At 34.6% G+C, this 25,055-nt stretch overlaps 5 protein-coding genes and 1 long non-coding RNA gene across 9 annotated transcripts; 4 read left to right on the forward strand and 2 right to left on the reverse strand.

Moving 5' to 3' along the window:
* Positions 1 to 2,336: 2,336 nt before the first annotated feature.
* Positions 2,337 to 4,890, reverse strand: TCP8 (TCP family transcription factor). 2 transcript variants are annotated; one of them, XR_001926802.2, is made up of 2 exons: positions 2,825 to 4,889; positions 2,337 to 2,728 (listed from the first exon to the last, which is right to left on the reverse strand). XR_001926802.2 is itself a non-coding variant. In XM_007041267.3 (2 exons), exon 1 carries the CDS (start codon positions 4,535 to 4,537, stop codon positions 2,888 to 2,890), a length of 1,650 nt encoding a protein of 549 aa, XP_007041329.3. In that variant the 5' UTR covers positions 4,538 to 4,890; the 3' UTR covers positions 2,337 to 2,728; positions 2,857 to 2,887. The 2 variants fall into 2 exon arrangements, 1 of the variants encoding a protein (XP_007041329.3); XM_007041267.3 differs by having other exon boundaries at positions 2,857 to 4,890.
* A 70-nt stretch (positions 4,891 to 4,960) lies between these two features.
* LOC148763905 (uncharacterized) lies at positions 4,961 to 12,359 on the forward strand. Of its 2 annotated transcripts, XR_016024657.1 has the most exons (4): positions 4,961 to 5,095; positions 5,475 to 5,614; positions 5,759 to 5,846; positions 12,203 to 12,359. It is a non-coding gene; the product is annotated as an uncharacterized LOC148763905 (long non-coding RNA). The 2 variants fall into 2 exon arrangements; XR_016024658.1 differs by lacking the exons at positions 4,961 to 5,095; positions 12,203 to 12,359 and adding an exon at positions 7,783 to 7,932 and having other exon boundaries at positions 5,422 to 5,614.
* A 1,641-nt stretch (positions 12,360 to 14,000) lies between these two features.
* LOC18607220 (Protein kinase superfamily protein) lies at positions 14,001 to 15,728 on the forward strand. Its single transcript, XM_007041269.3, has one exon. The coding sequence runs from the start codon at positions 14,061 to 14,063 to the stop codon at positions 15,321 to 15,323; it is 1,263 nt and encodes a 420-aa protein (XP_007041331.3). The 5' UTR covers positions 14,001 to 14,060; the 3' UTR covers positions 15,324 to 15,728.
* Positions 15,729 to 17,028: 1,300 nt separating this feature from the next.
* Positions 17,029 to 20,489, forward strand: YY1 (zinc finger (C2H2 type) family protein). Of its 2 annotated transcripts, XM_007041271.3 has the most exons (7): positions 17,037 to 17,285; positions 17,570 to 17,628; positions 18,043 to 18,093; positions 18,177 to 18,376; positions 18,683 to 18,772; positions 19,419 to 19,562; positions 19,671 to 20,489. In XM_007041271.3, the coding sequence occupies exons 1-7, from the start codon at positions 17,200 to 17,202 to the stop codon at positions 20,205 to 20,207; spliced, it is 1,167 nt and encodes a 388-aa protein (XP_007041333.2). In that variant the 5' UTR covers positions 17,037 to 17,199; the 3' UTR covers positions 20,208 to 20,489. The 2 variants fall into 2 exon arrangements, with proteins under 2 accessions (XP_007041332.1, XP_007041333.2); XM_007041270.3 differs by lacking the exon at positions 18,043 to 18,093 and having other exon boundaries at positions 17,029 to 17,285.
* A 2,428-nt stretch (positions 20,490 to 22,917) lies between these two features.
* On the forward strand, positions 22,918 to 23,421 carry LOC148763906 (uncharacterized). Its single transcript, XM_088803275.1, has one exon. The coding sequence runs from the start codon at positions 22,918 to 22,920 to the stop codon at positions 23,419 to 23,421; it is 504 nt and encodes a 167-aa protein (XP_088659401.1).
* Positions 23,422 to 23,892: 471 nt separating this feature from the next.
* LOC18607224 (zinc-finger homeodomain protein 5-like) lies at positions 23,893 to 24,597 on the reverse strand. The gene has a single exon (XM_007041275.3). The coding sequence runs from the start codon at positions 24,595 to 24,597 to the stop codon at positions 23,893 to 23,895; it is 705 nt and encodes a 234-aa protein (XP_007041337.3).
* Positions 24,598 to 25,055: the final 458 nt, after the last annotated feature.

Consider the following 25,055-nt stretch of genomic DNA (forward strand, 5'->3'; position numbering starts at 1 on the left):
GTGTGAATATTTAAATACAAAATCATACTTTGAAATACAATCGATGTGAAATTCATAACTCGCATTGGACACCGTGGCATTCGAGGTAGAATTAAAACAAGTTACGTATATGGAATGTTTATAAAAATTAATTTTTTTAATTTTTTTACTTATTTAATGATATGATTTACATCAACTTGTAAAATTTTATCTATTTTGATTAGTTAAAATTTACAATTTTATTTCACAAAAATTACTTCACAACTTAAACATAATGCAAATACTTAAATACCAAATCTAGACAATCAATGGAAGATTCACGACACTCCTGGGTCTGATTCGAGTTAGAATTGAAACAAATTACTTATTTTTCTTCTTCCAATGGGAGAGACAAATGTAAAGCAACATGAACAGGCCACGCGCTCTGAGCTCTGCTCCCAGCCCCATCATCTTTTGTCTTTCTCCTTACCAAACCCTCACTTGCTGAACTAATGATTGGTACACGTGTAAGACATGAAGACCAAAAATTTCAATGCAAATGGGAAAACAAACAAAACGATCCCGACCGTCCATCCATCTCATCGTCCCCCATCTCCTTTCCCAAAACGGTAACTCTTGGCCCCGCACAATTAATTTTTTGGGTTTAAATAACTTTGAAAATTATTTAATTAGTACTACTTTAAACTTCTCGTTGCGAAATTTACGGCATAATGGAACCACCGGGCGGGAAAGATTTGTCAGCTGAATTTATTGAATATGCTTATCAGTACAAGGGCTTTTTAAAAAAAATTAAAATTAAAAGGGAAAGAATATGCTTAGTACAATTTTAGTACTTTTTTTTATTAACGTGTATAAAAAGTTGAAATTTGTCTGCCGTAAAGCGAGATTAGCGCATTAATGAACTAGATTGACTTCAAATATTATTAAATTTTAAATATTAAAAATTATCAAAATAATTGAATAAATCGTCTGTCTTAATTGATTAATGTCAAAATTGAAGAAAATCAATCCGAAGTATGGTCACATTGTAAACAGGTAATCTAAATTTGGGTTATTAGATTTTTAAATTGGTGGCTCTTTATAAACACAAAAAATGAATGGGAACAATTCAAGGGAATATAATTATAGTAACTTCAAAGATCATCTTCATTGATACCTCACATGTGAAAATTTCCAAGCATTATATATATTATCAATTGAAATTAAATTAGTCATGAAATTCATGATTATTTTTAAACTTTAATGATTATTAGTAGGGACATTCACATGGTTGTCAGGGGCACATTAATTTGCTGAGCTGAATGTAGTAATAAAGGTACAAAAATTCAGATTTAATGGTAAAAATACATATAATTTTGAGAATTTTTTTAATATTATTTTAGTTATAAAAAAAAAGAAAGAAAAATAAAGATGATGTGGAGAAAATGATTAAGCAATGAAAACGAGGAAGTCATCTGAAAGAACTGTGCAAGTCAAAACAAAAGTGATTCTTCTCGGTTTGCAAACAAAACCTGAAAAACAACTGTAGGGAAAGAACGTGGGAGAGTGGGTTTTGGAATTCGACAAGAACTCAGATGGATCAAAGCCATTGCAACCCAAACATCCTTCAGTTCCATGGCTTTTCACGTTTAGAACCATAATATAGTTCATTAGACATTGATTAATGATAGTAGTATTAAAGTATTAAAACAAGGACATTCTCATTTTGTTTCCAGGTTTTCTTGAATCTGCATTTGAGGTTTGAAGCACTTTGGTGCATTGGCAAGCAACATCCAAGAAGAATAAGCTTTATTCTTCCTGGAAATCAGGGAGACCACACCTGGAGAAAGTGGGGGCTGCTTAGTTTAAAAAGACAATGAAGCATGCCACCAGGGCAGAAAATGTATTGATGAGGGAGGGGAAAGCAACGGCATAAATATGCTTTCAGTGTGTAATAATAACATTAAATTAAGTACCCTTTTTTTTATGTTAGTATAAGCAAGTTGGAAAGGTCACTAAACGTGAATAAAAAAGAATGGCAACGATGTTGGATGGTAAAACCCAAACTGACATGCTTTCTGGATCTCTTTGAAACTTGAGAAGGAAAGGGGGAAGCAGACTCTTTATGGAATAGTTTAATCTTCTCTTCCCCAAGAAAAAGTTTTCTTCTCTCTCTCTCTCTCTGTCTCCATTGCTTTGAGAGAGTACTTTTTGAAGGAATAGCAATATAACATCGAGCAGGCTATCCACCCCCATTTATTAGAAATGATAAGCTAATGCCTTTCTGTTCATTTCTGCATTTTGCCAATGTGAAAGAGATAGATTCTTTGAAGAAAGGTAGGAAAGCAACAGGAAAACAAATCATGGCAAACTAATAATTATAGCAAAAATAGTTGAGTTTTTTTTTTTTCCCTCAATTCCCTTTGCTTGTTTTTTGTTTTCCAAATTCCTCATACAAACAAAGCAAATAATAGTAATAAACACAGTAATCAAACACAAACAAATATCCTCCTATACAAGCAACTCTCTCTCTCTCATTCCTGTTCCCTATCAGGTCCCCTTCGGACCACAACTGAAATTACAAACTCTCAAACTTCTCCAAATCGATCAACTCTAGCCAAGAAAAATTGGGAAAAAAATTTAAAATCAAATGGACAAACAAAGCTAACAAATGGGACCTAATCAGAACCTTTCTTTTATCTCCCCAGATGACAAATCCACTAACAAAGTTCATGCACTCAGCTCATCACAAACTTCCTGTTTTCCACATCTGCACAAACAAACCCAGCAATCTCTAGTTTCCTGCTTCCTATATAATCGAATGTATTTTCATAAAGAAGAAAAACAAAATTCAAAAGGCATTAACCTGTCAAATATGTGAATTAAAAGCCTACTAACCAACGCTTGTACATTTAATTCTCGGAATCCATCATTGAGAATTATTGGGGTCTTCATCTCCACTATCTGTACCTTGAGGCTGGTGTTGATGGTGTTCCAGTGGATTATTTTGCTCCGAATTAATGTTCGAACCACCTCTAGAATAGGCATTAAGAGCAGCCAACATGCCCAAATTAGACTCAGACATTCCTAAGCCAAGGTGCTGAGAAGGCTGTTGCTGCATTAACATCGAACCCAATTGCAAAGGGCTCGGCCTACCACCTTGGAATTCAACACTACCCGGAAGATTAAATCTTGGCACAAAATGCAAGGGTGCTTGTAATGTATTCCCACTTGCGGGACCTGGTGTTCCAAAAGGCCACATCTGGGGCTCAGATGGACCAGCCCCGGATGCACCCGTGGCCACTGACGGGCCACCGGCACCAGCAGTCACGGGCAGCATCCAAAATGTACTGCCTGCTCCACTGCTAGGAGCCGGTGCCACTGCCCACATGGCAGTGGCGGGCAGAATATTTGATGGTCGAAGTAGGCCCGAAGATCCAGCATCTTGTTGTGGTTTAGGCAATTGGCCTAAACCACTTTTAAAAGCCTTAATAGGGGATCCGTCTCCGCTTCCACCTCCGCCACCACTACCACTTTCACCTTGTTGCTGATTGTCATCCTTAAACAAGTCCTCTCTAAACCGTTTCCTCATATAATTCTCACTTGAATTTCCACTATCTCCACCAGCAGCTCCAGGTAAAGCTTCAGCTATTTGATCTGCTGTTAAAAGTTGCTGCTGTTGTTGCTGTTGCTGCTGCTGATGGTGAAAACCCAACAAAGCGCTTTGAGCAAACCCTTCTTCATAAGGGTGATGATGATGATGAGAAGCCAAAGCTAAAGCACCATGGAACGAGTGAGGAGCAGATTTTGAAGGTGGAGCTGAAAGCGTGGATCCGCTACTTCTTAACGAAACATTAAGAGTTGAAAAATTGGCTGGTATAGTACCAGTTCCTGTGGCTGCTATTATTGCTGGTTCTGCTTGTTGTAAAAGCCATTCAATTGTTTCCCCATCAGATTTGTGGCCTAATTCTCTTGTCAATTGAAAAACCCTAGCCGCACAAGTAGCTGGCATTCTGATTCGGCGGCCTCGACCATCGACTTTCGTGTGGCGGTCCTTGGTGGAGCGTTTCACAGGAGGGTTAGCTACGGTCGTCGTCGTCGTCGTTGTCGTAGATGAAAGTGGCAAGTTTGGCTGATTCTTCTTTGTGGAATCGACGTTGACAGAAGTAGATCTGGTGGCAATAGCGAGAGAGGCGTCAACGAGTTGAGGCGGGTTGGTTGTAGTGGTAGAAGCTGAAGAAGAAGAGGAGGAAGAAGAGGTGAGAGGCGGCGTTGTGGTTGTCGTAGTTGTTGAAGAAGCAGGATGAAGAAGCAGATGATGATGGTGGTGGGGGTGAGAGATGGAGCCCATATTAAAAGGGTTGCCTGCGGAAGGACCCGAAGATCTGGTGCCATCAAAAGGGACCACAAGTTGAGGAGAAGGGGACTGCTTTTGATGTTGGAGGTGGTGGTGGTGGTGATGATGAAGGTGGTGGTGGAGAGACTGATGATGGGGTTCTGTAGAATTGTTGCTACTGTTGTTGTTGTTGCTGTTGCTGTTGTTGCTTTGCTTGTTGCTTTGCAAATCTGTAAGTTCCATTTGGTGGGGTAATTCTTCCGGGTTTTTCAAAGGGGTTTGGATTTTTATTTTTATACTAAAATGTTTTTTGTTTTTTGGTTTCAAAGTCGATCCATCATCAACCTTATCTTTTCTCTTTGTTCGTCTTCTCTCTAAGTCATCTTTGTTTTCTCAACAGAAAGAAAGAGAGAGAAAGAGAGAAGATAGATATAGAGAGAACGAGAGTTAAATTTTTTTTGCAGAGTGGTCTGGACCTAAGTAGGACTAAGAGTTTGTGGGGTTCTTTTGGTTTCTGATTGACTGTTGTCTTCGCCTGAGCTGAGAGAGAGAGAGAGGTGCGCAGGCTAAGAGGCTGGCTTTGGATAGAAGCAGGTGGGGGACCTAGGTGAAGATGGGGGGGCGAAAAAAAGTTAGCCAAAGTCCACTCGTGGGGTCTCGTAAAAGGAATGTTAAAAATCGGCCCTTTGTTTTACAACAAAAACATACCCGCCCCTTCCCCCCTCTTCAGCTCTTCGGACAGGCTATGTCCACTCCCATGAGTTTCACAGTCAGGACTTCCCTTCTGATGTCTTTCAGAAGGTAAAACTCCCATCCTATCCTCAGCTTTCATCAAACAAAGCCTGTGTACTTTGTGGACAACATTGTCTTTTGCGTTTTCCAATCAGTTGTTCTTTCAGACAGAAATTGATGTGCCCAGATCATTGTCTGAAAATATACTTCAAAACTTTTACTACTTCTATATAAATACTTCCTGTAAACAAACAAAATCTCGTTTTCACCCCCCCTCAATCTCTCTCTCTCTGTTATATTTTTCCACTAACTAGTAACTACTGCTGATCATGTGCAGTAGAGCCCTCTTTTTGCAGATCAGCAGAAAAAATTGCAGGACACAAACCCTTTTTAGATTTTGGGGTATTTGAAATCCTGACGTTTGTTAATTTCCTTTGTTTCAATTAAGGTTTACAAACTACGAAGCGATGATGAGATTAGGGGAGTAGGGTGGGGGGGAAGAAGAAAAGAAAGAGAGAAATGGTGTTATGGTAAATAAGAGGGTGTTTGAGAGGGCAGGGCATGCAGATTTGCAGCTGGGCAGCGCAGGTAAGCATCAGATAAAGCATCTAATGCAGTAGGACAGCTCACCCCAACCCAACCCCACATTCTGTGTTTTTATTTTTTTTTTTCTAATTATTTATATATTTTATCTTTTTAATTTAGTAATAGTATCTTTTTCTTTTTGGATAGCTGTCCATATGGGCACCCTCTCTTTTGATAAGGTGGCAACTTATTCTTGTCAAAAAGTCCAAATTGCCTTCCTATGCTCTCTCTAAAGGTAAACATTAATCTATGTAATTCACTTCAATATTCTCATTTTCGATATTATTTTAATTGATTTTTCTATATCTAAAATTATAATCCAATCAACTGAATAATTCATCATTTAGAGATGGATGGCATCTTTTCCTATTGCTAAATTTTGAAGATCATATACAAAAAGAGTCAAATCAACTCAAGAATTCATTATTTAGAGATAAATAGAGTATTTTTCTATTACGATACTCTAGAGTTCATATAAAAAACAATCGAATTAATCGAATAATTCATTATTTAGAGACAAACGAAGTAATTTTCTTGCTACTAATACTTTTTCAAGATCATATAAAGGAATTCATGATTTTAAAATTAGGGCAAAATTTGGAGCTTGAGGGCACAATGTTTTTGACTTTGGTAAAGTACAGTTTTGTCCACTCATGATTAGGCCAAGGGCGGCAAAATTTTAAAAGAAAACTTCTTTTCCGGAGGAGGAGGTGCCCAAATCATTCTAACTTTCCTTATATTTCAAACAAACAAAAAAGAAACTATTATAATCTCACAAACAATAACCAGCCAGCCAGTACCCACCCGGACCCACTTTTTCTGTCCTTTATAAAGTCCCATTTTGAACAGATAATCATCTAATCTACTCATAAATAATTCCATTGATAACCATACAAATCCATCCCACATCTTCATCCCTATCATCTTATAACAATTTTTAATTCAACAAATAATTAACAATATCAAAAAAGATGAATGAGACTCCTTTTTTGCTCCTCTCCCCTCGTTCTAAAGTTGTAAAAATTAACCCATGTTTAGTTAAATTCTTCCTCCTAAGGTATAAGATTTGGATTTACATCAAACCATCAATAGTAACATAAATAATTAATAGAAACGACATCGGATAAGATATCTGTTAATTATGAAGTACTTTAACTTGAATGCTCAAGTTAGATTATTTATATTCAAATTATAATTGGATTTGGATAGTAGATATTTTATGACTATTGCTTGAATCTTATCTAAACTTGTTATGGGTAATGATTTTATTACTTAAATACTTTAATTTTATTTACTCGAATTAAATCATTATGAATGAATGGAGATATCGATGTAAATCTGGATGAGAATTGTTACATTAAATTTACTGTAGTGCCTGCCAGGCAAGGACAGTGGTCACAGTGGGAATTACTGTTCATACATCATACTCTCCCTGTTTGGTTCTCCATATATATATATATATATATATATATATATATAAAGGGATTCTTGATAAAGACCTCCCCCACCCTCCTTTTTATTTTATTTATTTTTTGCTAATTTTTTTCTTTTTCCTCTTCAATCTTTAAATTTTATTCCAACGAACCAAATTTAATTTTTAAAAATTTACATCACATCCCAAAATGATGTGGTGCCACAGTGCTGTCAGAAAACATTCAGCCCTTTATCTCTTAATTACCTCTCCACTTTGTCAACCTAATTTTTTACCATGAGCCTCCTCCTTCCTCCTCCCTCCTCCCTCCATCACTGACATTTTTTCAAGGCTGATCCTCATATCTTTCTGTTCCCATTAACTTTCCCCTTTCTGACGTTTTACCAGCCCACTTAATTTGCTCCTTTCCCTTCCCAACAAATGCTCCAAACTGTGAAAAATATTTTAATTGGGTAAAAGGCTGCAACTTAAATGAACATTTACCACCCCATGAATGTACAGTAAGAGAAAAAGCTGCAAGGGGTTTTTTCCCTGACTTTTTTTTACAGTAAATTTAGTGCCCTTTCCCTCCCCTTGAATGAATAACTGTAAAAAGTAAAATTGCAAGATTAAAAAAAAAAAAAAAGAAGCTTTGGGGAACGATGTTTGTATTTGGGTACATTCGTTTTTTACCCAATCAGTTGAAAAATATTTTAATACATCATTGTCACCATTGATGGAGCTTGTTGATGTACCTCAGCTAAACATGTGGATACATTTACGATCACACTGGACCAATTTGACCGGCTTCTCGAAAGAGATCAGTCCTATCCTAATCAATACCACAATGATTTGTTTTATTGAAAAAGGTTTTTTGTTTCTTTTTAATTTATGAAACAATAATTTGAAATCTCGTGTTTCTCATTTCATTGTTATATATTAAATGCTAATGGTTTTAATCACATTTTGTGTAGAATAGTAACAAATAAGATACTTTTAATTTTGAAACATCTGAATTTGAATTCAATTATTCATATCTTACTCAAATTCCATTTAAAATTAACAGTTAATATTCAAATCCAATTATTACTATTTATAAAAAAATTCAAATACTAACCTAAACTAAAAAACTAATTTATATTTTAACATTAGAAATTATTATTTTATGATCAAGTACGAGTAATGGATACTCTCTGATTACTATCTTGATTCTACTCAAACTCATGACAAGTAGTAGTTTTATTACCCAAATTCTATCCGAACTTGATTATGAAATATTTTAATCCTATTAATTAATGGGATATAGTAATGCAAATTATTCAATTATCAAGTATCCATTATCATTTCTAATTTGGTGCTTCTTTAGCTAGTTACACAATTTTTACTTTTCCCTATTCAAAAAAAAAATGAAGAGATGATTGAAATTATTGCAATTTGTTGTGTTGTTATACAATTACTTCATTCATATTTTCATATTACTCTATGATTTGGAGTGACCCGAAAGGCTATAATTATACATTAGAATTTTGGAATCAAATTAAGCAATTAAAGATGTGAAAGGCCAGATAGATGGATCTTATCATTTTGAATAGTTGTTTAAACAAATAAGCACATATCCCACATTTAGCCATGATCAACAATTGATTAGTATGCATTGGCCATTAGGGTTTTCCAATGTCACATTCGAATCTAATTTATTGGCCAAAGCTAGCCAAGATATTGAAGTGGACAATAACTAATTTCCCTTGCTTTTTTTTTTTATTCATTACCAAAACCATAGATACAGTGTGTCCTCATTTAGCAACCTGTTGGTGGCACTTTTGCCCCCTCTTTTACATCCACAAAAATGGAAAAATTGATTCTTATTAATGGAAAATATTGATATTATTTGAAATATTGTAATCTTTTTTTTTTTTGAGTATGGATATTTTATGAGTTGTATATTCATAATTAATGGTGGGAACTGATGAGATAGATGGTGGAAAAAAAAATAAAAAAAAGCACCCTAACCAAGACTTTTTCTTTTTAGGGTTGGTGCACTTGAACACAGCTTAAGACTAATGGAAACATGCATAATATTAAAGGTGTGTCTCGTGCAAGAGCCTTTATTGAAAGTGCTCATATTTAGCTTGCTTGCAGACATAGATATAAATTAAATGATTACAAATTATGTGTAAAATTAAATTTATCATCTAACACAATTAAAATTCTATAATACTTCTTATTTGATTCAATGATACGTATATATATTTTAAATTTTTTTATCGTATATATCATTTCATTATTTTTTAGCTATTAATTTTACATTTATATAAAGAAAAATCAAAATTTACATAGTATGATCACTTAGCATGAAAATAAATGCAATAATACAATTTTTGCTCAATCATTATCTTGCTGATATCTTTTGTCTAGATAAAATTAAAAAAATACTCTTAAATATACACAAATAAGTTAATTAAAAAAATGAAAATGTAAGTGAAATTTAGTTAAAAAATTGTAAAAACTAGTAGTAGTACTATATTGGATTATATATACCAAGGACAAAGTTAATTTTGAAAAATAAAAGGTAGGGTACTTTGATAGTTGAGGTAATGATTATACGGATTTAGCAACAAATTGACCGCACATGCAGGTCACGTGCGTTTTGACAGTCCCCCTGTCGCGGATTTGGTAAACTTTTGTTTGTTTGTTTGTTTGTAAATGTTAGTCTTTTCACTGTTTCCCCAATTTTCAAGTCGGGAAAAGGAAAGAAAATTAAAAAAAGAAAAAAAGAAAAGAAAATAAAAGAAAAAGGTGTTTGTTTCCCTTATCATTCACGGCGTGAACAGTGGGTCAATGACACGACGCGCTTTCGAAAGAGGCGAGTGACAGACACGGACAACAGCACCCCGATTATGAAGGGGCAGCAAGCGCACTGTCCCTGCGGTCTACGTTGGGTCCCACTCCTACATGTTTTCTTATCCGGAAATCCAAACAATTCCAAGTTGATTTGAAAGGAATTCCCCCGCGCCCCCCCTCCCTCTCCTTCCGACTTCCTTCGTTATCGTGGACAATTCAAACCTGTTTTATTTCGTGATGTTAATAGCTTAACGGAATGAATGCCGCTTGCCGATTCCCTTCCACCCCTCATTTTCGTCGTACTGTTCGGGGTTTGAAATATTTACCGACGAAGAGCAATGATTTAGACAGCGACGACGTTTAATTAGTTCACTCATTTTCCACTGTTAATAATGAACTTGTTAGAAATAAATAACTTCATATGATTATAGGATTTTATCCTTATTTTTAAATATTTAAAAATTATTGTTATTTTTATAATAATTAAAATTCAATTTTTAATTCTGATATATTTTATTTTTAAAATTTTAAATATATAATAGATATTTAATTTTTTAATATTAAAAATAAATTTATAGTATAAAAAGTAAAAGTATTAAGAGTTTAAAATTTAATAAAAAACTATTTTAAAACGTTTTAAATGAGAAAAATGTGAAAGATAGAGTATTATCTACCATAATTTATGATCGAGTTAGAATGCTCATGACCGTTTGTGCATGTGGGGAAAATAGAAACAAAGTAGAGACTTATAGCATGTTTGGTTGGGGGAATGACTAAGCCATTCCCCCTTTATTCCCAAGGAATTTTTATTTCTTTGTTTAGTTGGAAAATGATTCAAGGAATAGCCATTCCTATGGAATGGCTATTCTTCAAAATCCTTTAAAACCAAGGAATAGCTAATACCACCCTCCCCATGGTATTAGCTATTCCATGGTTGAGGAATAAATTTAAAAATTAATAAAGACAAAAATACCCCTTACAAATTTGAAAATTTACAACTTTATTAGTATAAAATATTATTTTTCTCTCTCTCCTCTTTCTCTCACTTGATTCCAATTTTTAATAAAATATTAATATTAAATTATAAATAAAATATTAATATTTAAATTATCAATTATTAATAAAATAAAGTATAAATTATTCCTATTTAAAAACAAAATAAATTAAAAATAAATAAACATAATATCATTTAAATTAGATAAACAATATTAATAATTAAATCATCAATTATTAATATTTAAATAAATTACCAATTATTAATATTTAAAAAATAAAATAAAAAATTAATCATAATAAAATTTAAATTAAATTAAATATTAATATTTAAATTATCTATTATTAATATTTTAAATAAATAATCAATTATTAATTTTCAAAAATAAAATAAAATAAAATAATTGATCATCATAATATTTAAATTAAATAAAATATTAATATTTTAAAAAATAAATAAATATTAATATTGAAATTATCAATTATTAATATTTTAAATAAATTATCAATTATGAATATTTTAAAAATAAATAAAATAAAAATTAATCATAATAATATTTAAATTAAATAAATGTTAATATTTAAATGATTTATTATTAATATTTTAATTAAATTCTAGATTATTAATATTTAAAAAATCTAATAAAAATAAAATGTCACATAAATAATAAAGGCTGTTTTTGTCTTTTTATTTTCTATTCCTTTCTTATTCCAAAATTATTGTTACCAACCAAACACTACAATAAGTCATAATAATTATTCCTGTTCTATTCCCTTTGTCATACCAAACTAAGTAATAACTATTATATTCTATTCCCACCTCATTCTATTCCCACATAATAACTATTCTATTCCATTCCTGTTTATTCCGCCAACCAAACGTACCATTAGAGATGTAAACGAGTAGGATACTCGTTTTTTTTTTTAATATCCAATTTTGAATTCATTTAATTAAAAAAGTACTTATCTATTTAAACTCAAATGAAATATTAAAACATTATTTAAAATAAAACCTTGATAATATAGCACTATCCTCTAATTACTCAAATTGGGTAAATATTAGATTAAATAACTCAAATAATAACTTAAATAACTAAAAATCATATAAAAATTTTATCTTATATTTATTAATTTAGTAAAAACGAAATTGATTAAAATGGTAAAAGTTGGGTTGAAGGTAAAGAGGATAAAAGTTTGAATTTCACAAATTAAAAAATTTTAAAATATTATATATATATATATAAATAATTGTTGGAAAAGGATCAAATTTAAACATAAATAGAATGCTTGAATTTTTAGAAAATGGTATTCATTTGAATGTTGGTTCTGGGCTTTAAAATTCTTAGGTCTTGAATCTTTATGCTTTGAACCAAGCCCTCACGAATCTTACATTGCAATTGGCCATTGGTGGGCTATGAAAGATGGGCCTCCAGGTGCAATCAACTGGAAGGGAGAGGAAGCAGCTGGGCTTCATCCAAACCATCTACAGGCTAATTAGGGATGGTAAAGGGTAGTATGTAAATGGCTATGTTTAACTGTTATTTTTTATTATTGAATTCGAGTCTGATATATTTGTAGTGAGTGTTGATATTATTTTAACTAAATAAATCGATTCAAAATTTAAAAGAATATTATTAATCGAATTCGGATGAGATTTGCATATTAAATTTTATAATCGAATTCAAATATAAATATTTTTAAATTAACAAATACCCTTTCGATAATCATATTTACAGGTTAAAAAATTTTATTCATAGTTGTCAAAATTTGAGTTGCATATCCTTTCCATTTCTATAGTTTAAAAAATTAGTTAGTGATCCCTAAACTTACAATGTTATAACGAAAAATTCATTTCGTTCGTAATTCTATTAATTCTATTACATTCATAAATCTTAAATTAATTTTGAGTTTTTGTCTTAATATTAAAAAAATTGATCTAATAAGTGATTTTTTAATTTATAAAAATAAAAAAGGCATGTGACTCAAATTTCGAAAATCATGGATGTAAGTTACTTTATATTTTAAAATAACATTTCTTCCAAATGTTAAATGATATGCACGTAGAGATAATGATAGATTCAAACCTAAGTTTTGTTTTGTTTTATTTTATTTTAAAAATAAAGAATTTGAAAATGAAAAAAATGTTATGGCTGTTGGATTACTTTTAAGTCAAATGATTAAACATGTAAACAAATATCAAGCAAATTGAAGTGGCTTTTCGATATCGTGTGTCCATATTACTGTGTATGTATATATCTTCTAGATTCCCTTCACTATCTAATAGTGATAATATTTTCCATTTTCTCAAAAGTCAATTGTTTCGGTTCGTACGTTAAGGTTAACATACAAATTAATTAAGTTGATCCTATTTGTCCACAAATAAATCATTTTTTTCAACTCAATCACGCTATCTTATTAATTCTTTTTATTTATGAGAGCTAATTAATTGTTAGTTGAACATACAAACATCTTACAATAATAAGAATTAAGCATCCTAAATATTGCTATAATAGATAAATTTAGACTTTAGAGTTTAATATTAATATCTAATATTTGGGTATATTTAAGCATGAAATGAGATAAGAATTAAAGTTTTTGAAATATTTTGAGTTAAATAAGTATTTATGATTAATGGATTAGTTAAAATAACATTTATTACTTTTTATATCACGTCATATTGATATAATATATTGACATATTATAATGGACAGTAACGTGATATATTGATATAATTATATAATAGTTTTACCATTCGATTCAACATCACAAAATCATAACGTGAATATAAAAAACATATAACTTATTTTGACAAGAATTAATTATAAAGATCCATTTGATATAAAATAAAAATATATAAACTTTGCTTGGTCGTAATAGAAAAATAAAAACTTATTTTGATTTTTTTAAATAACTTTAGAGCTTTTTAATTCATTTTATCTCTAATTTAAGAAATGGATGATGATGTTAGCATCGTTATCTAGTGATTTAGATTAAAATGGAAAAGAAAAAAGGAAGAGAGGGAGAGGAGAAAAAGAAAGGAGGGAGAGGGACCCCAGAACCAGATAATGGAGCAGCAACTCATCCCCTCCTCGTCAGACCACTCTCTTTTAACTAGGATCTCCTTTTACTTTTTCTTCGACTTCTTCATTCCCTTCTTACCTTTTTCTTCTCTCAATAATTCCTCCATTATAATTTTCCCTTTTCATGCCCCCCCAAAGCTCCTTTATTCTCTTCCTTCTACCCATCTGCTTTTTCTTTACATATTCGAGAATCAAACTTCGACCCCCAAGAAAATTATTTTCCCTCCAGCCGAACAGAACCGAACCCACACGCCTTTTGAGTATTCCCAGCTCAAGAAGAAGAGAAATGAAGGAGATGGACTGCGAGGAAATAGTGGAGTTTGATTATGAAGAAGTTGTGAAAGCGACCCAAGGTTTCTCTCCTTCGAGACTGATAGGGAAAGGCAGCCACGGAGCGGTCTACCAAGGCTTTCTTCAAGATAACAAGGTGGTAGCCGTGAAGAGGTCATCCATCAATGGCGTCGAGGCACGACTTGACAACTTGAAGAAGCTAGACAACGAAATATCTGTATTGTCGTCTTTACGTGAAAGTTCTCACATCATCAGCTTTCTCGGAGTCAGTCATGATTTGGCCAAGGACGACAAGCTTTTGGTGATGGAGTTGATGCCTAATGGTTCCTTGCATGATTTGTTGCATGTTGCTGCCACCCCACCCCCGTGGCCTAAACGTGTGGAGATCGCTATGCAAATCGCGAGGGCGGTCCAGTTCCTCCATGAAGGCAAGCCTTTGGTTATCCATAGAGATATTAAATCTGCAAATATTTTGTTTGATTCAAGTTGGACTGCAAAATTGGCTGATTTCGGACTGGCAGTCTTGCCAGATGACTCGCTGAGTCAGGCGACTCAACCAGCCGGTACCCTTGGGTACTTAGACCCTAGTTACACCGCCCCTGACAAACTGAGCACTAAGAACGACGTTTTCAGTCTGGGGGTTGTTTTCCTAGAAATCATTAGCGGTAGAAAAGTCATTGATGTCTCTAAAGCACCGGCTTCCATAGTTGAATGGGCAATTCCATTAGTAGAAAAGCAAAGACTAACGGGAATCTGCGACCCAAGGGTTCCATTTCCAACGTACATGGAAGGCGTGATAAGGAGAATATTGAGCGTGACATCACGTTGTTTGTCAGAGAACGAAGCCCGCCGACCTTCGATAGGAGAAATCGTCATGGCAATGGAGACTTGTTCCATTGAACGAGTCAGAACGAATTATATTACCGCTTGGACTAGCACCTTACAGAACTTGATTCTGATTACGAGGAGGCGGCGAAAATTGATGGGACAATGCAGGGCCGTCTGTGCAACAACCCAAGAAGGCGACGGTAACAGCGATGTTTCGAGAGGGAAAATGTTGCTGAAGGAGATATTGGCAGATGTTACGTTGAAATGAGTTTGGATTTGAGTTCGTGGAGGTAGCTGAGTCGAGTCCGATTATACATGGGGAGAGTGGCGGATGATGAGTCAAATAAGCTCGAGTGGGTCAATGCTTTGGGTTTGCCTTAGGTGGATCTATAATGCAGGTTTTAATCCAAAAAACATGCATTTCCAAACAGAAGATTCCCAAAAAGTTGGTGGGCAGAGAATATAACAAAGCTCTCTTTGATGCCCTGTCATTCCCCTTTGATGTCCATACTTCACTTTCTTTCTTTTTTTAATTAATTTTTTATATACTTCTTTTTGGGGCATTGGCATTTTGAAATTTGCATCTTTTGATTTTTATATGTACAGTTTTTTAACATTTTTTTATACCTAATTTCAACTTTTTTCGCATAATATGGTGTTATTTATTTCTCTCAATTATCACTCTGATTAAATTCCATTAAGTGGATTACCCTATCAATTTTATCTAATTACATGTTCAATTCAAAAGTTATCTTATTTATCTACATTTAAGCGTATTTTTATATTTTTATTGGATAAAATCAATGGTGTATTAATCCTTACAGCAACAAAATTTATACACTGATAAGAGTATTACATAGATCTAATACAACAGTCTTTGAAGTAATTAAAAATATTCGAATAAATTTTTATTTTTTTAATTACCTTTAATCAAACTATTTTACTTTTTATTTTAAGTTAAATAATGATTAACTAATTTCTATTAATCGTATTTTTTATTGAGTTAAATAATGATTAATTAATTTTTTTAGTCAAAATATTACTCGTTATTTTATAGCAAATGAATGTCACTTATCATTTTAAGTCAGATGATGATGATATGGCATACTAACATGTTATAATGTTATAATGAATGATGATGTGATATATTAATATATTATGATGATATAATCATGTGATATTTTTATCTTTCACGTTAATACCATATAAACATAAAATAATAAGTGATAATTAATCGATTGTTAGTCAGAAAAACCTATTTGGTACAAAATAGAAGTATAAAACTTGATTAAACGTAATAAAATAACAAAATTTTATTTAAATTTTTTTAAATAATTTACAAAAGTTTTCAAGTATTACTCTAAATTTATTTACTCCCTTTGAAAAATATCTGTCGGTGAATAGTCACTCTAAAGGTTACAGATGCTATAGTAACATACTAAAAAAAGGCATGAGAATCAATAAAGTGGAGCAAGGGACTTGGGATATGAACCTAATGCTCATTAAAATATGTTTAGCAGTGTCAGTGATTGATGTATTATATTCGTATAGTAAGATTACTTGATAGAGGAGATAAATCCTTTGGGCACCAAAGAGTTTGTGAAATAGGGCCAAATGCCAAAAAGACTTGGTGTTTTGTTTTCTTTTGATTTATCTATTCATAAAGAGGTAATAGTTTTATTCCATTTTTAATATTCACTGTCAATTCTACCTACTCTTATATAGTCAACTTACAAAAAGCAATTATATTTATTTTGGAAAAAAATTAAATAGATAAAAACCCATTTTATTTTTATTCAGAGAAAAGAAAAAAAAATAGAGATATAGTGATCGGTTGGGCGAGAAGTGAGCCCATTTTGACTTGAAATAGAAGAAATGGGCCACGATAGAGGCCCAAAAGAAAACCCCGCAAGATTGGGCCCAAGATGATCGGGTCCACTCCGGGTCAAGTTCAAGGAAGATTCAGAGACACAGGCGGAGACTGACTGCCTGGCTCGAAAGGCCGAGCCTTTTTCTTGTTGTCCCTCTTCTTCTTTCTCTCATGGAATCTAAACCCTAACCCTAACTTTTTTTTTTGATTCATAATTTGTAAATCCTCGACTAATTGCCATAGACAACCATCGATTGTCGTAAAGGGCAAGTAGATGGAGATGCAGTTCCCTCACAATCTGTTCGAGAGACGCCCTATTTTCAAATCCAGGGCACCCGCTGTTAAATGGTTCAAAGAATGGTAAAATTTGACCTCTTCTTTCGTTTGTTTGTTGCTTTCTCGAATCCATTCTTCCTTTGCCTTTCGGTGCTTATTTTATAACGAATTGAATGAACAATGAAATATTGATTTGAGAGTTCTTTTTAAGTATGGTGGGCGGAATTTGTTTTAATTTCTATCTTAGTAGCAAATGGATATCTTAACCTAGATTTTGGTATTGTTTAGTGCTCAACTTCTCCATCCCATGACCTTGTGATGCTTTGTGTTATAGACAACGTCGATGATCTGACCTAAATTTTGTTTAGGGTGCCTCAAGATGTTGTAGCAACGGGCGGAAAGTGCATGATTTTGAAGTGGGTAAACGGTGAGTTCTATGTTTCTTTCGATGGATAGTAATTCGTAATTATGGGTTGTGGCTTGACTTGTATTTTGCAATGTAATACTAAGACTATACATTGTCTATACATAGGCTTTAGATGCTGTATAACTTTAGAAAAGAAACAGGGAGATGATTTGGAAGGTTGTATCTTTATGGCTTTTGAGGTTGTATAGAGAAAAACCGAGTTGTTCTTTTTATACGACGTTGAAGTATGCTTGTGAGGGATTAAGTCCAATTTTTATCTGACAGTCTATTAGTTCGATAAAATACATCCATGTTCTTTTCAGAATGGCTTCTCTGGCCTTTTTTCTTGGACCCCTTCGCTGTGTTTTCATTACATTGTAGGTTTGAAAGATACCAGCTTGTTTATTTGTTCTTTGAATTCATTTTGACTAATAGATTTTGTGGATTGGTGTAAGGCCATAGAGGGTGGTGTGGAAGGATTATCTGGTAGGGGACTTTTGTTGTCATTTTCTTCTTTGTAGATTTGTCCTGCCTAAGCCTAAACTTCCTCACCCTACTGTTTTGTTTAGAGAACACCTTGAAGGCATTGAAAGAGAAGGAGAAAGAGCCTGAAGCACCAGAGCCTGAGCCTGAGCCTACCACAGAAGTTCTTTTCCTTTGCAGCTATGAAGGCTGTGGAAAGACCTTTATTGATGCTGGTGCTTTGAGAAAGCATTCTCACATTCATGGAGAGAGACAATATGTTTGTCACTGGGAGGGTTGTGGGAAGGTATCTTGTCTAAAACTTCCTACTTTTGATGCAAACAAGGAAACCTTCAGATTTGCTTTATGAGAAAATTTCTCTTAAGATTTATTGGAACATAGTGAAGCATTTCTCATATATCTTTGCTTGAGGCCTATGAACATGTTCAATTTTATTTGAATGTGTTTCATTGGTGGTTGTTGATGTGGTCTACTTTTTTGCTGATGACTATGGTTTTACATTGGTGGTTGTTGATGTGGTCTTCCTTTTTGCTGATGACTATGATTTTACATTGGTGATTGTTAATGTTCTATATTTTTGTTGATACTGCAGAAATTTTTGGATAGTTCAAAACTGAAAAGACACTTTCTCATTCACACTGGAGAAAGAGATTTTATATGCCCACATGAAGGCTGTGGTAAGGTGATAACTCTATCAGATGTTGAATCTTTTTGTTGTAGTTTACATGCTTATTCTATTACCCTGTTTTGGGTATATTCTCTTACAATTGTCATAATAGATTTCTTCTTTCTTTGTTGTTTTAATTGATGTCTCTATGCCTGAATAATTTTTTCTAACATAATTGTGTGTGTGTGACTTCCTCCTTATTGTACATTTGGGCTAGTTTTATTGGAGCCTCTATGCATTTTCACTTAAACAGAAAATGAAAACTATCTTTGATCAATGATTTGATAATTTTTTAATATATCGTAATCAAATTACTATTTGATTTCATTTTTCAAGGAAATTGCAGTTTGTATGACATGCCTAAATGGAGTTAGGAGCCTATATGTTCTCTAACAGTGTGAATATATGAACTGCTCTTATATAGCAGGACATGTAGGAATAGTGAAGCTTAATCTTAACTAGAAGAACTTGGTTAAATGCTAAGTGGAGCATTTGCAATTTTATAGTATAGTTTTTGCATTTTATCTGGTGCTAAGGTTTCCAGCAACTATTGTTTTTGCTTCAGAGGCTTCCATTAATTGTTTGTATGTGCATGGGCTTATATATTTTATATGCTTGCCCTTAATATGTGTTCTGACTGATTTAAATATGAGAACTACAGGCATTCTCCTTGGATTTCAACCTGAGGTCACACATGAAAACACATTCGCAAGAAAACTACCATATCTGTCCGTACCCAGACTGTGGAAAGAGATATGCTCATGAGTACAAGCTAAAGAACCACATTGCATCCCACCATGAAAAGGTCAGTAACATTGCTGTTAAATCCTGTTTTTTAGAGCATGACACATATGTCATTTTATTAACTGTGTGATACGGGATCTGATCTGAATTTTACCCTTGCATTTTATAGAACACGACAGCAGATGTGCCAAAATATGCCACACCTACGGAGAAGATAACTAAAACACCTAAGCCTAGTGGGGGTGCCTATGGCTCTGCATCATCTGATCGCCCTTATGTATGCCCTTATGAAGGTTGTGAGAAGGCTTACATACATGAATACAAACTAAAACTCCATCTAAGGAGAGAGCATCCTGGCCATATGTCAGATGAGAATGTCGAGAATGCCACACCTAATGCTGACAATGAGATGGACGAAGCCAGTGATCAAGATGCTTATGCTGGAAAGCGAGTCAATGGCAAAAGTCAGAAACAACAAAGCAGGGCCAAGCCAAATGTGAAGATGCCTCCTGCCAAGATTGCACGGCAAAAAGGCTCGAGTCCTGTGACTTTGCCTGTACCCAAAAAGCAATGGCCAGTCAAAGAAGAAGTATACGAGGAAGAGGATAGTGAAGAAACTGAGGAAGACCGTGAGAATGTAGAGGATGGATGGAGGTATGCGGATAACAATGAAGACGACGACGAAGAGACAGAATATGAAGACTAGAGCACACATACATATTACTGAATAAACATGGTGCTGGTTTTTTACCATCTCTTCCCTGTTGGTCCCTTTCGGTTAATAGGGCATTGTATGTATCTGAATGCTTGATTGTGGGGTAAGGGAACTATCTTCTTAGCTTTCATAGGACCGTTACCATGGATGCATTGCTTATGCCCTTTGTTCTGTTTGAGGGGTATGAGTTATTTGTATATTCTAATTTTTTTTCTTGATGATACATCCCGTTTATGAGTAATCAATCATCACAACAATGAGCTATTTTCTGTAGTTCATGATCACTATCATTTATTCCCAAAACTTAAAAGAAACCGAGGACTCAATCCTACCCTACAACTTTTTCCTTGCTACATAAGGAAGTTCAATAAATAGTTTTTAATAAAAGGACAACTGCAATCAAAAGGCTTATTTCAGTTTCTCTTATACTCGAAAGACATGCAAAAAAAGGAATTAAAGAAGGGAAAATAAGGGGTGTCAAACGTTATTCATTTGTTTCCTTTTTCCTTTTCATGGTGGTTGTGGCAGAAGGGGGAATGGGTTGGACAATTGATACCCTCAAGACACGTCTTGGCTAACCTGTCACTCTTCCAGCAAGAATCAAATCCAAACTGGCGATTCTTTTGATGCTTTTACCTAAACTTAAAAAGAGCCGTTTCACTTGCTTTAAACCTTATCACTCCCCCTCCTCGTCTCTCTCTATCCACTTTCCTCTTCTTTCTGTCATGGATGACGACAATGGAGCTGGTCATGAGCAGGGACAAGCTCAAGCCAATGCTGTAAGACGTCGGATCAACCGGCAAGCAGTAGGTGAACAAGGTGTCACCTACATGGAGTGCAGGCGCAACGTTTCTCTCCCTGCTGGTCGCTACTCCGTCGACGGCTGTAGTGAGTTTCTCAAAAGGGAAGCTGGTCGTGAAAACGCCATGCTTTGCGACACGTGTGGCTGCCACCGGAGCTTTCATCGCAAAGTGCTTCCCACCCTTTACCCGGAAGCCACACACTACCTCGTATTCAACGACATTCCTTCCGTTCGTCCAATGCCACAGTCGCTGCAGCCACCAATTCCTCTCGTGCCACAACCAGAACTGCCCCATGAACAAGTCGCTGAAAGTGAAAGTGAAGAAGAAGAAGAAGAAGAAGAAGAAGAAGAAGAAGAAGAAAGGTCAGGAACTGATGAAGAAAGTGAAGAAAGGTCAGAGTTAGACAGTGAAAGTGAGGTTGATGAGGTGGAAATGATCAATGGAGGCGAAAAGGACAGCAAGGAAGACTAAGAATCTTCTGGGGTTTTAATGTTGTCTTGTCAGCAGAAATTGGAGGGTTTGGAAGAATAAAGCAAGTACTAAAACTAGGGTTTCTTTGTATGCTTTTACTGATTTCTTGTTTGTTTTAGCCTTTTTTTTTTCCCATCTGTTCTGATCTTTTGCATCTCAACTGTATGTTTCAAGTTTGTGTTCAAATTTGAAGTTCTCATCTGATTAAAATTCTGAAAAGAAACATATCAACTTTCCCAGACCCCAAACACTATTTCACATAAAATTGAACTTAATCAGTTACAACTTGCCAATGTCCAGTAGGAGATTTTATGGGGTAATAGCTTAATTTGCTAATGCTCAATTTCTTGCAGTTTAACTATTCCGCACGGCATATATACAAGTTAGAGAAAATGAATAAAATTCAGCAAAAGCAGCAAAAAGGGCTAGAAATGCAATAATAAAAGACTTGAAATGGTAGAAAAAGTATAAATCAAACATATCAATAAATAACATAAAAAAATTGTTAACAATAGTTTAAAAAAATTATACCAATACGAAGAATGATATATTGAAAAATCGTTAAAAAGAATATATCAATACGAGAAATGATTACATAACGACAAAAAAAAGATACGTATAAGAAATCGATAAAAAATATTTTATACCAAACTTAATGGATAAGAGAAGATACATAATAGAAATCGACAAAATCGGCTTTATTAATTGACAAAAAATAGTTTTAGATCGATAGAAATCGACAAAACGAACTCCATTAATACATATGTAATAGAAATCGACAAACATAGCTCTATATTAATATAAATCGACAAAAAACAACTTTAAATTAATAGAAATCGACAAAATGAACTCCATGTTTATAGAATCGAAGAAGAAAAAGATAATATAAACAAAAAAATACATAATTACATGCATCGTGATGTAACATAATTAGAAAAAACAAAATTATAATAAAGGAAAGGCATTAATAAAAAAAGAAAAAGATAGGCAGTAATAAATATAGTTAAAAAATATAATTAGAAAACACAAACTTGGCAGAAAAGACTAATAAAGGGAAAGTGGGTGAAGAAGATTTAGGGCAGTGCATGCTTCCCATTCATTCAACACACTACTTGCACATGGTTTCATTCTCAATCTATTTTGGATTTCCCTGGAGGACAACATGATCATTTCTCTTTCTTGGGCATAAAGTTAAATCCAACCAAGAGCTTAACTATGGCAACTGCTTCTGTAATTAAGTAGCAGGAGGACAGAGGACACGTCATAGCTACGAACCTGTCAATCTTCTAGCAAAGAATCTACTTTAACTCAACACTAAAAAACTAATTTTCTTTGATGCTTATGGCCAAACTCAAAAACAGCCGTTTCATTTGCTAAAGCTGCTTATAATCAACTTCTCTGTCTTCTCACTCGATCGTCTCTCCATCATGGAAAAAGCAAGAAACAGTCCTGATCAGATCAACAATGTTGCAGATATCCAGGCTCGAGCCGGTTCTGGCCAAGGGATCAACCCCGGAAGTCATGTTGTTGAACAAGGAGCGACATACATGGAATGCAGGCGAAACTATGTAGCGTCCATCGGAGGCTACATCATAGACGGTTGTCCGAAGTTTGTCGAGGGAGGCCATGACGATGAAATCAAGGAAGCCTTGCTTTGTGCCACGTGCGGGTGCCACCGCAGCTTCCACAGGAAAGTAGTGCTGCCCCCGCCCCATCTCCGGGACACCAGATACAGCATTATGAACTACCTTCGATCCCTTCCTCTTGCAGCACTGCAACCTCGACCACCGACACCATGGCTGATGCAATCACCAATACTTCCCAATTGTGAACTAATTGAAGGTCAAGGGTCATCCACAAGCCCAGATGAGTCTGAATCTGACAGCGGGGACGAAATCAATCAGGCCTCGAAAATTAATAAGGCAGGATGACAGAAGGCAAGGATGGTGATTTTGGGTTGCAGTCATAGGAATAATCAAGAGTTAATAAGTCTTTCATTAGTTTCTTGTTTGTTTTACTAATCAGCTAGCCTTTTATCTTCTTGTTCTCTCTTTGTAGTTGTCGATGAACGTTATGTTCCTTTCTAAGGGCTTGTCTCTTCACTTCAAATCTCTGGGTTTTTTCTTTTCTCTTTTTCTTCTTTTGATTTCTATTAAAATGATTGTCATTGCTCATCATCAGGATGAAACTGTATGAAAATGAAATATGAGACCGAAAGACACGTTGCACAGCAAAACCTTTAAATTAAGTTCAAACATAACAACAACAAGAGCTTTCAACGCTCAAAGAAACCAAAGACAGCCAAAAGCAACATTTGACACAGATTGAGTGACATTACATAAGCGAACAGCGAAAGACAGACCCTGCAGAAAACAAACAGACAAGACGGCAAAACAAAAACCCTAATTTTGAGCAGCACTCATATTATTATTTTCAGCCACTGCATGAGCCCAAGCTTGCTCCTTTGATCTCATGGAATCCTTCCGGCGCCTGTTGTTGTTCAGCCAAACGACGAACACGCGCTTGGTGATTCCAACTTCCTCGCAGAACTGTTGTACCTCAGCATCATCGTGCTTCTGGGGCCTCCACCCTAACTTGTCAGCAAACCGCATCATTTTGGTCTTCTGCTCCATCGTAATCCTAGTTCTCTTTGCCCTCTTCTTCGTGTCTTTTGGTTCTTCTACCTCGGCTCCACTGAGTGTTTCAGACCCTGCATCAATATTCCTGTCCCTAGGGAATAGAGAAGTCTCACCAGTGAGTCCATTGTGGGATGCTAAAGGCAGGGGTGCCAGCAGTGGTTTTTGAGGAGGCATCGGTTGATGTGGAGGAGGCAGAGCAGCGTTGTTGAGGTTGTTAGGAGGCTCTTTGCGGTGGAAGCTGCGATGACAGCCGCATGCAGCACACATGAATGCATCGTCATTGCAACCGATGAACTCTCCACAACCATCAAAAGCATAGCGGCCAAAGGAAGCCGCATGGTTTCGCCTGCATTCTTTGTACCTGATTCGCTCCGTCTCTGGCACAAGGCTGGAGCATCGTTGAACTGAAATGGGTTCAACCTCTGAAGCCTCGATTTTGATCACATCCTTGCTTGCTTCTCCTGCCATTAGAGCGTGTGATCAGACAGTGTGAGAAATCAGAGAGAGAGAGAGAGAGAGAGAGAGAGAGAGAGAGAGAGAGAGAGAGAGAGAGGTGATAATCAGCACGGGTTGTGTGTTATCAGGCAAGTGAAACGGCTCTTAAATTTGGCGAGAATTGCATCATGGGAATCGCCAGTTGGAATGTGATTAAGCTAGATGAATGACAGGTTTGTAACTTGGAGTTCAGACGTGTCCCGAAATAAAGTAATGGTAATTAAGGGGTTTCGTTTCTGCGTTGGATCTATCTGCATTTTCTTCCTAAATACATCCCTTTAGTGTGATTATCACATGATTCTTCAATTTGAGGGTTCATCTCTGAGTTAAACGACAAACGAATCTATGTCCCACTTCCCATTCTGAGTTAAATTAAGAGCCATTCTTAAAATTTACTTTGTTTTCTTTCGCTAAGCCATGCAAATAAAAAT

This window comes from Theobroma cacao, chromosome 2, assembly GCF_053813885.1.
Source record: "Theobroma cacao isolate CCN51 chromosome 2, ASM5381388v1, whole genome shotgun sequence".
In the NCBI taxonomy this organism is placed as follows: domain Eukaryota; kingdom Viridiplantae; phylum Streptophyta; class Magnoliopsida; order Malvales; family Malvaceae; genus Theobroma; species Theobroma cacao.

Coding starts and splice junctions, on each gene's coding strand:
- TCP8 (XM_007041267.3), bottom strand. CDS start 4,537: ATGGAACTTACAGATTTGCAAAGCAACAAGCAAAGCAACAACAGCAAC.
- LOC18607220 (XM_007041269.3), top strand. CDS start 14,061: ATGCCCCCCCAAAGCTCCTTTATTCTCTTCCTTCTACCCATCTGCTTT.
- YY1 (XM_007041271.3), top strand. CDS start 17,200: ATGGAGATGCAGTTCCCTCACAATCTGTTCGAGAGACGCCCTATTTTC. Junction 18,773..19,418: donor CACATGAAGGCTGTGGTAAG/GTGATAACTCTA, acceptor TGAGAACTACAG/GCATTCTCCTTGGATTTCAA. Junction 19,563..19,670: donor TTGCATCCCACCATGAAAAG/GTCAGTAACATT, acceptor TGCATTTTATAG/AACACGACAGCAGATGTGCC.
- LOC148763906 (XM_088803275.1), top strand. CDS start 22,918: ATGGAAAAAGCAAGAAACAGTCCTGATCAGATCAACAATGTTGCAGAT.
- LOC18607224 (XM_007041275.3), bottom strand. CDS start 24,597: ATGGCAGGAGAAGCAAGCAAGGATGTGATCAAAATCGAGGCTTCAGAG.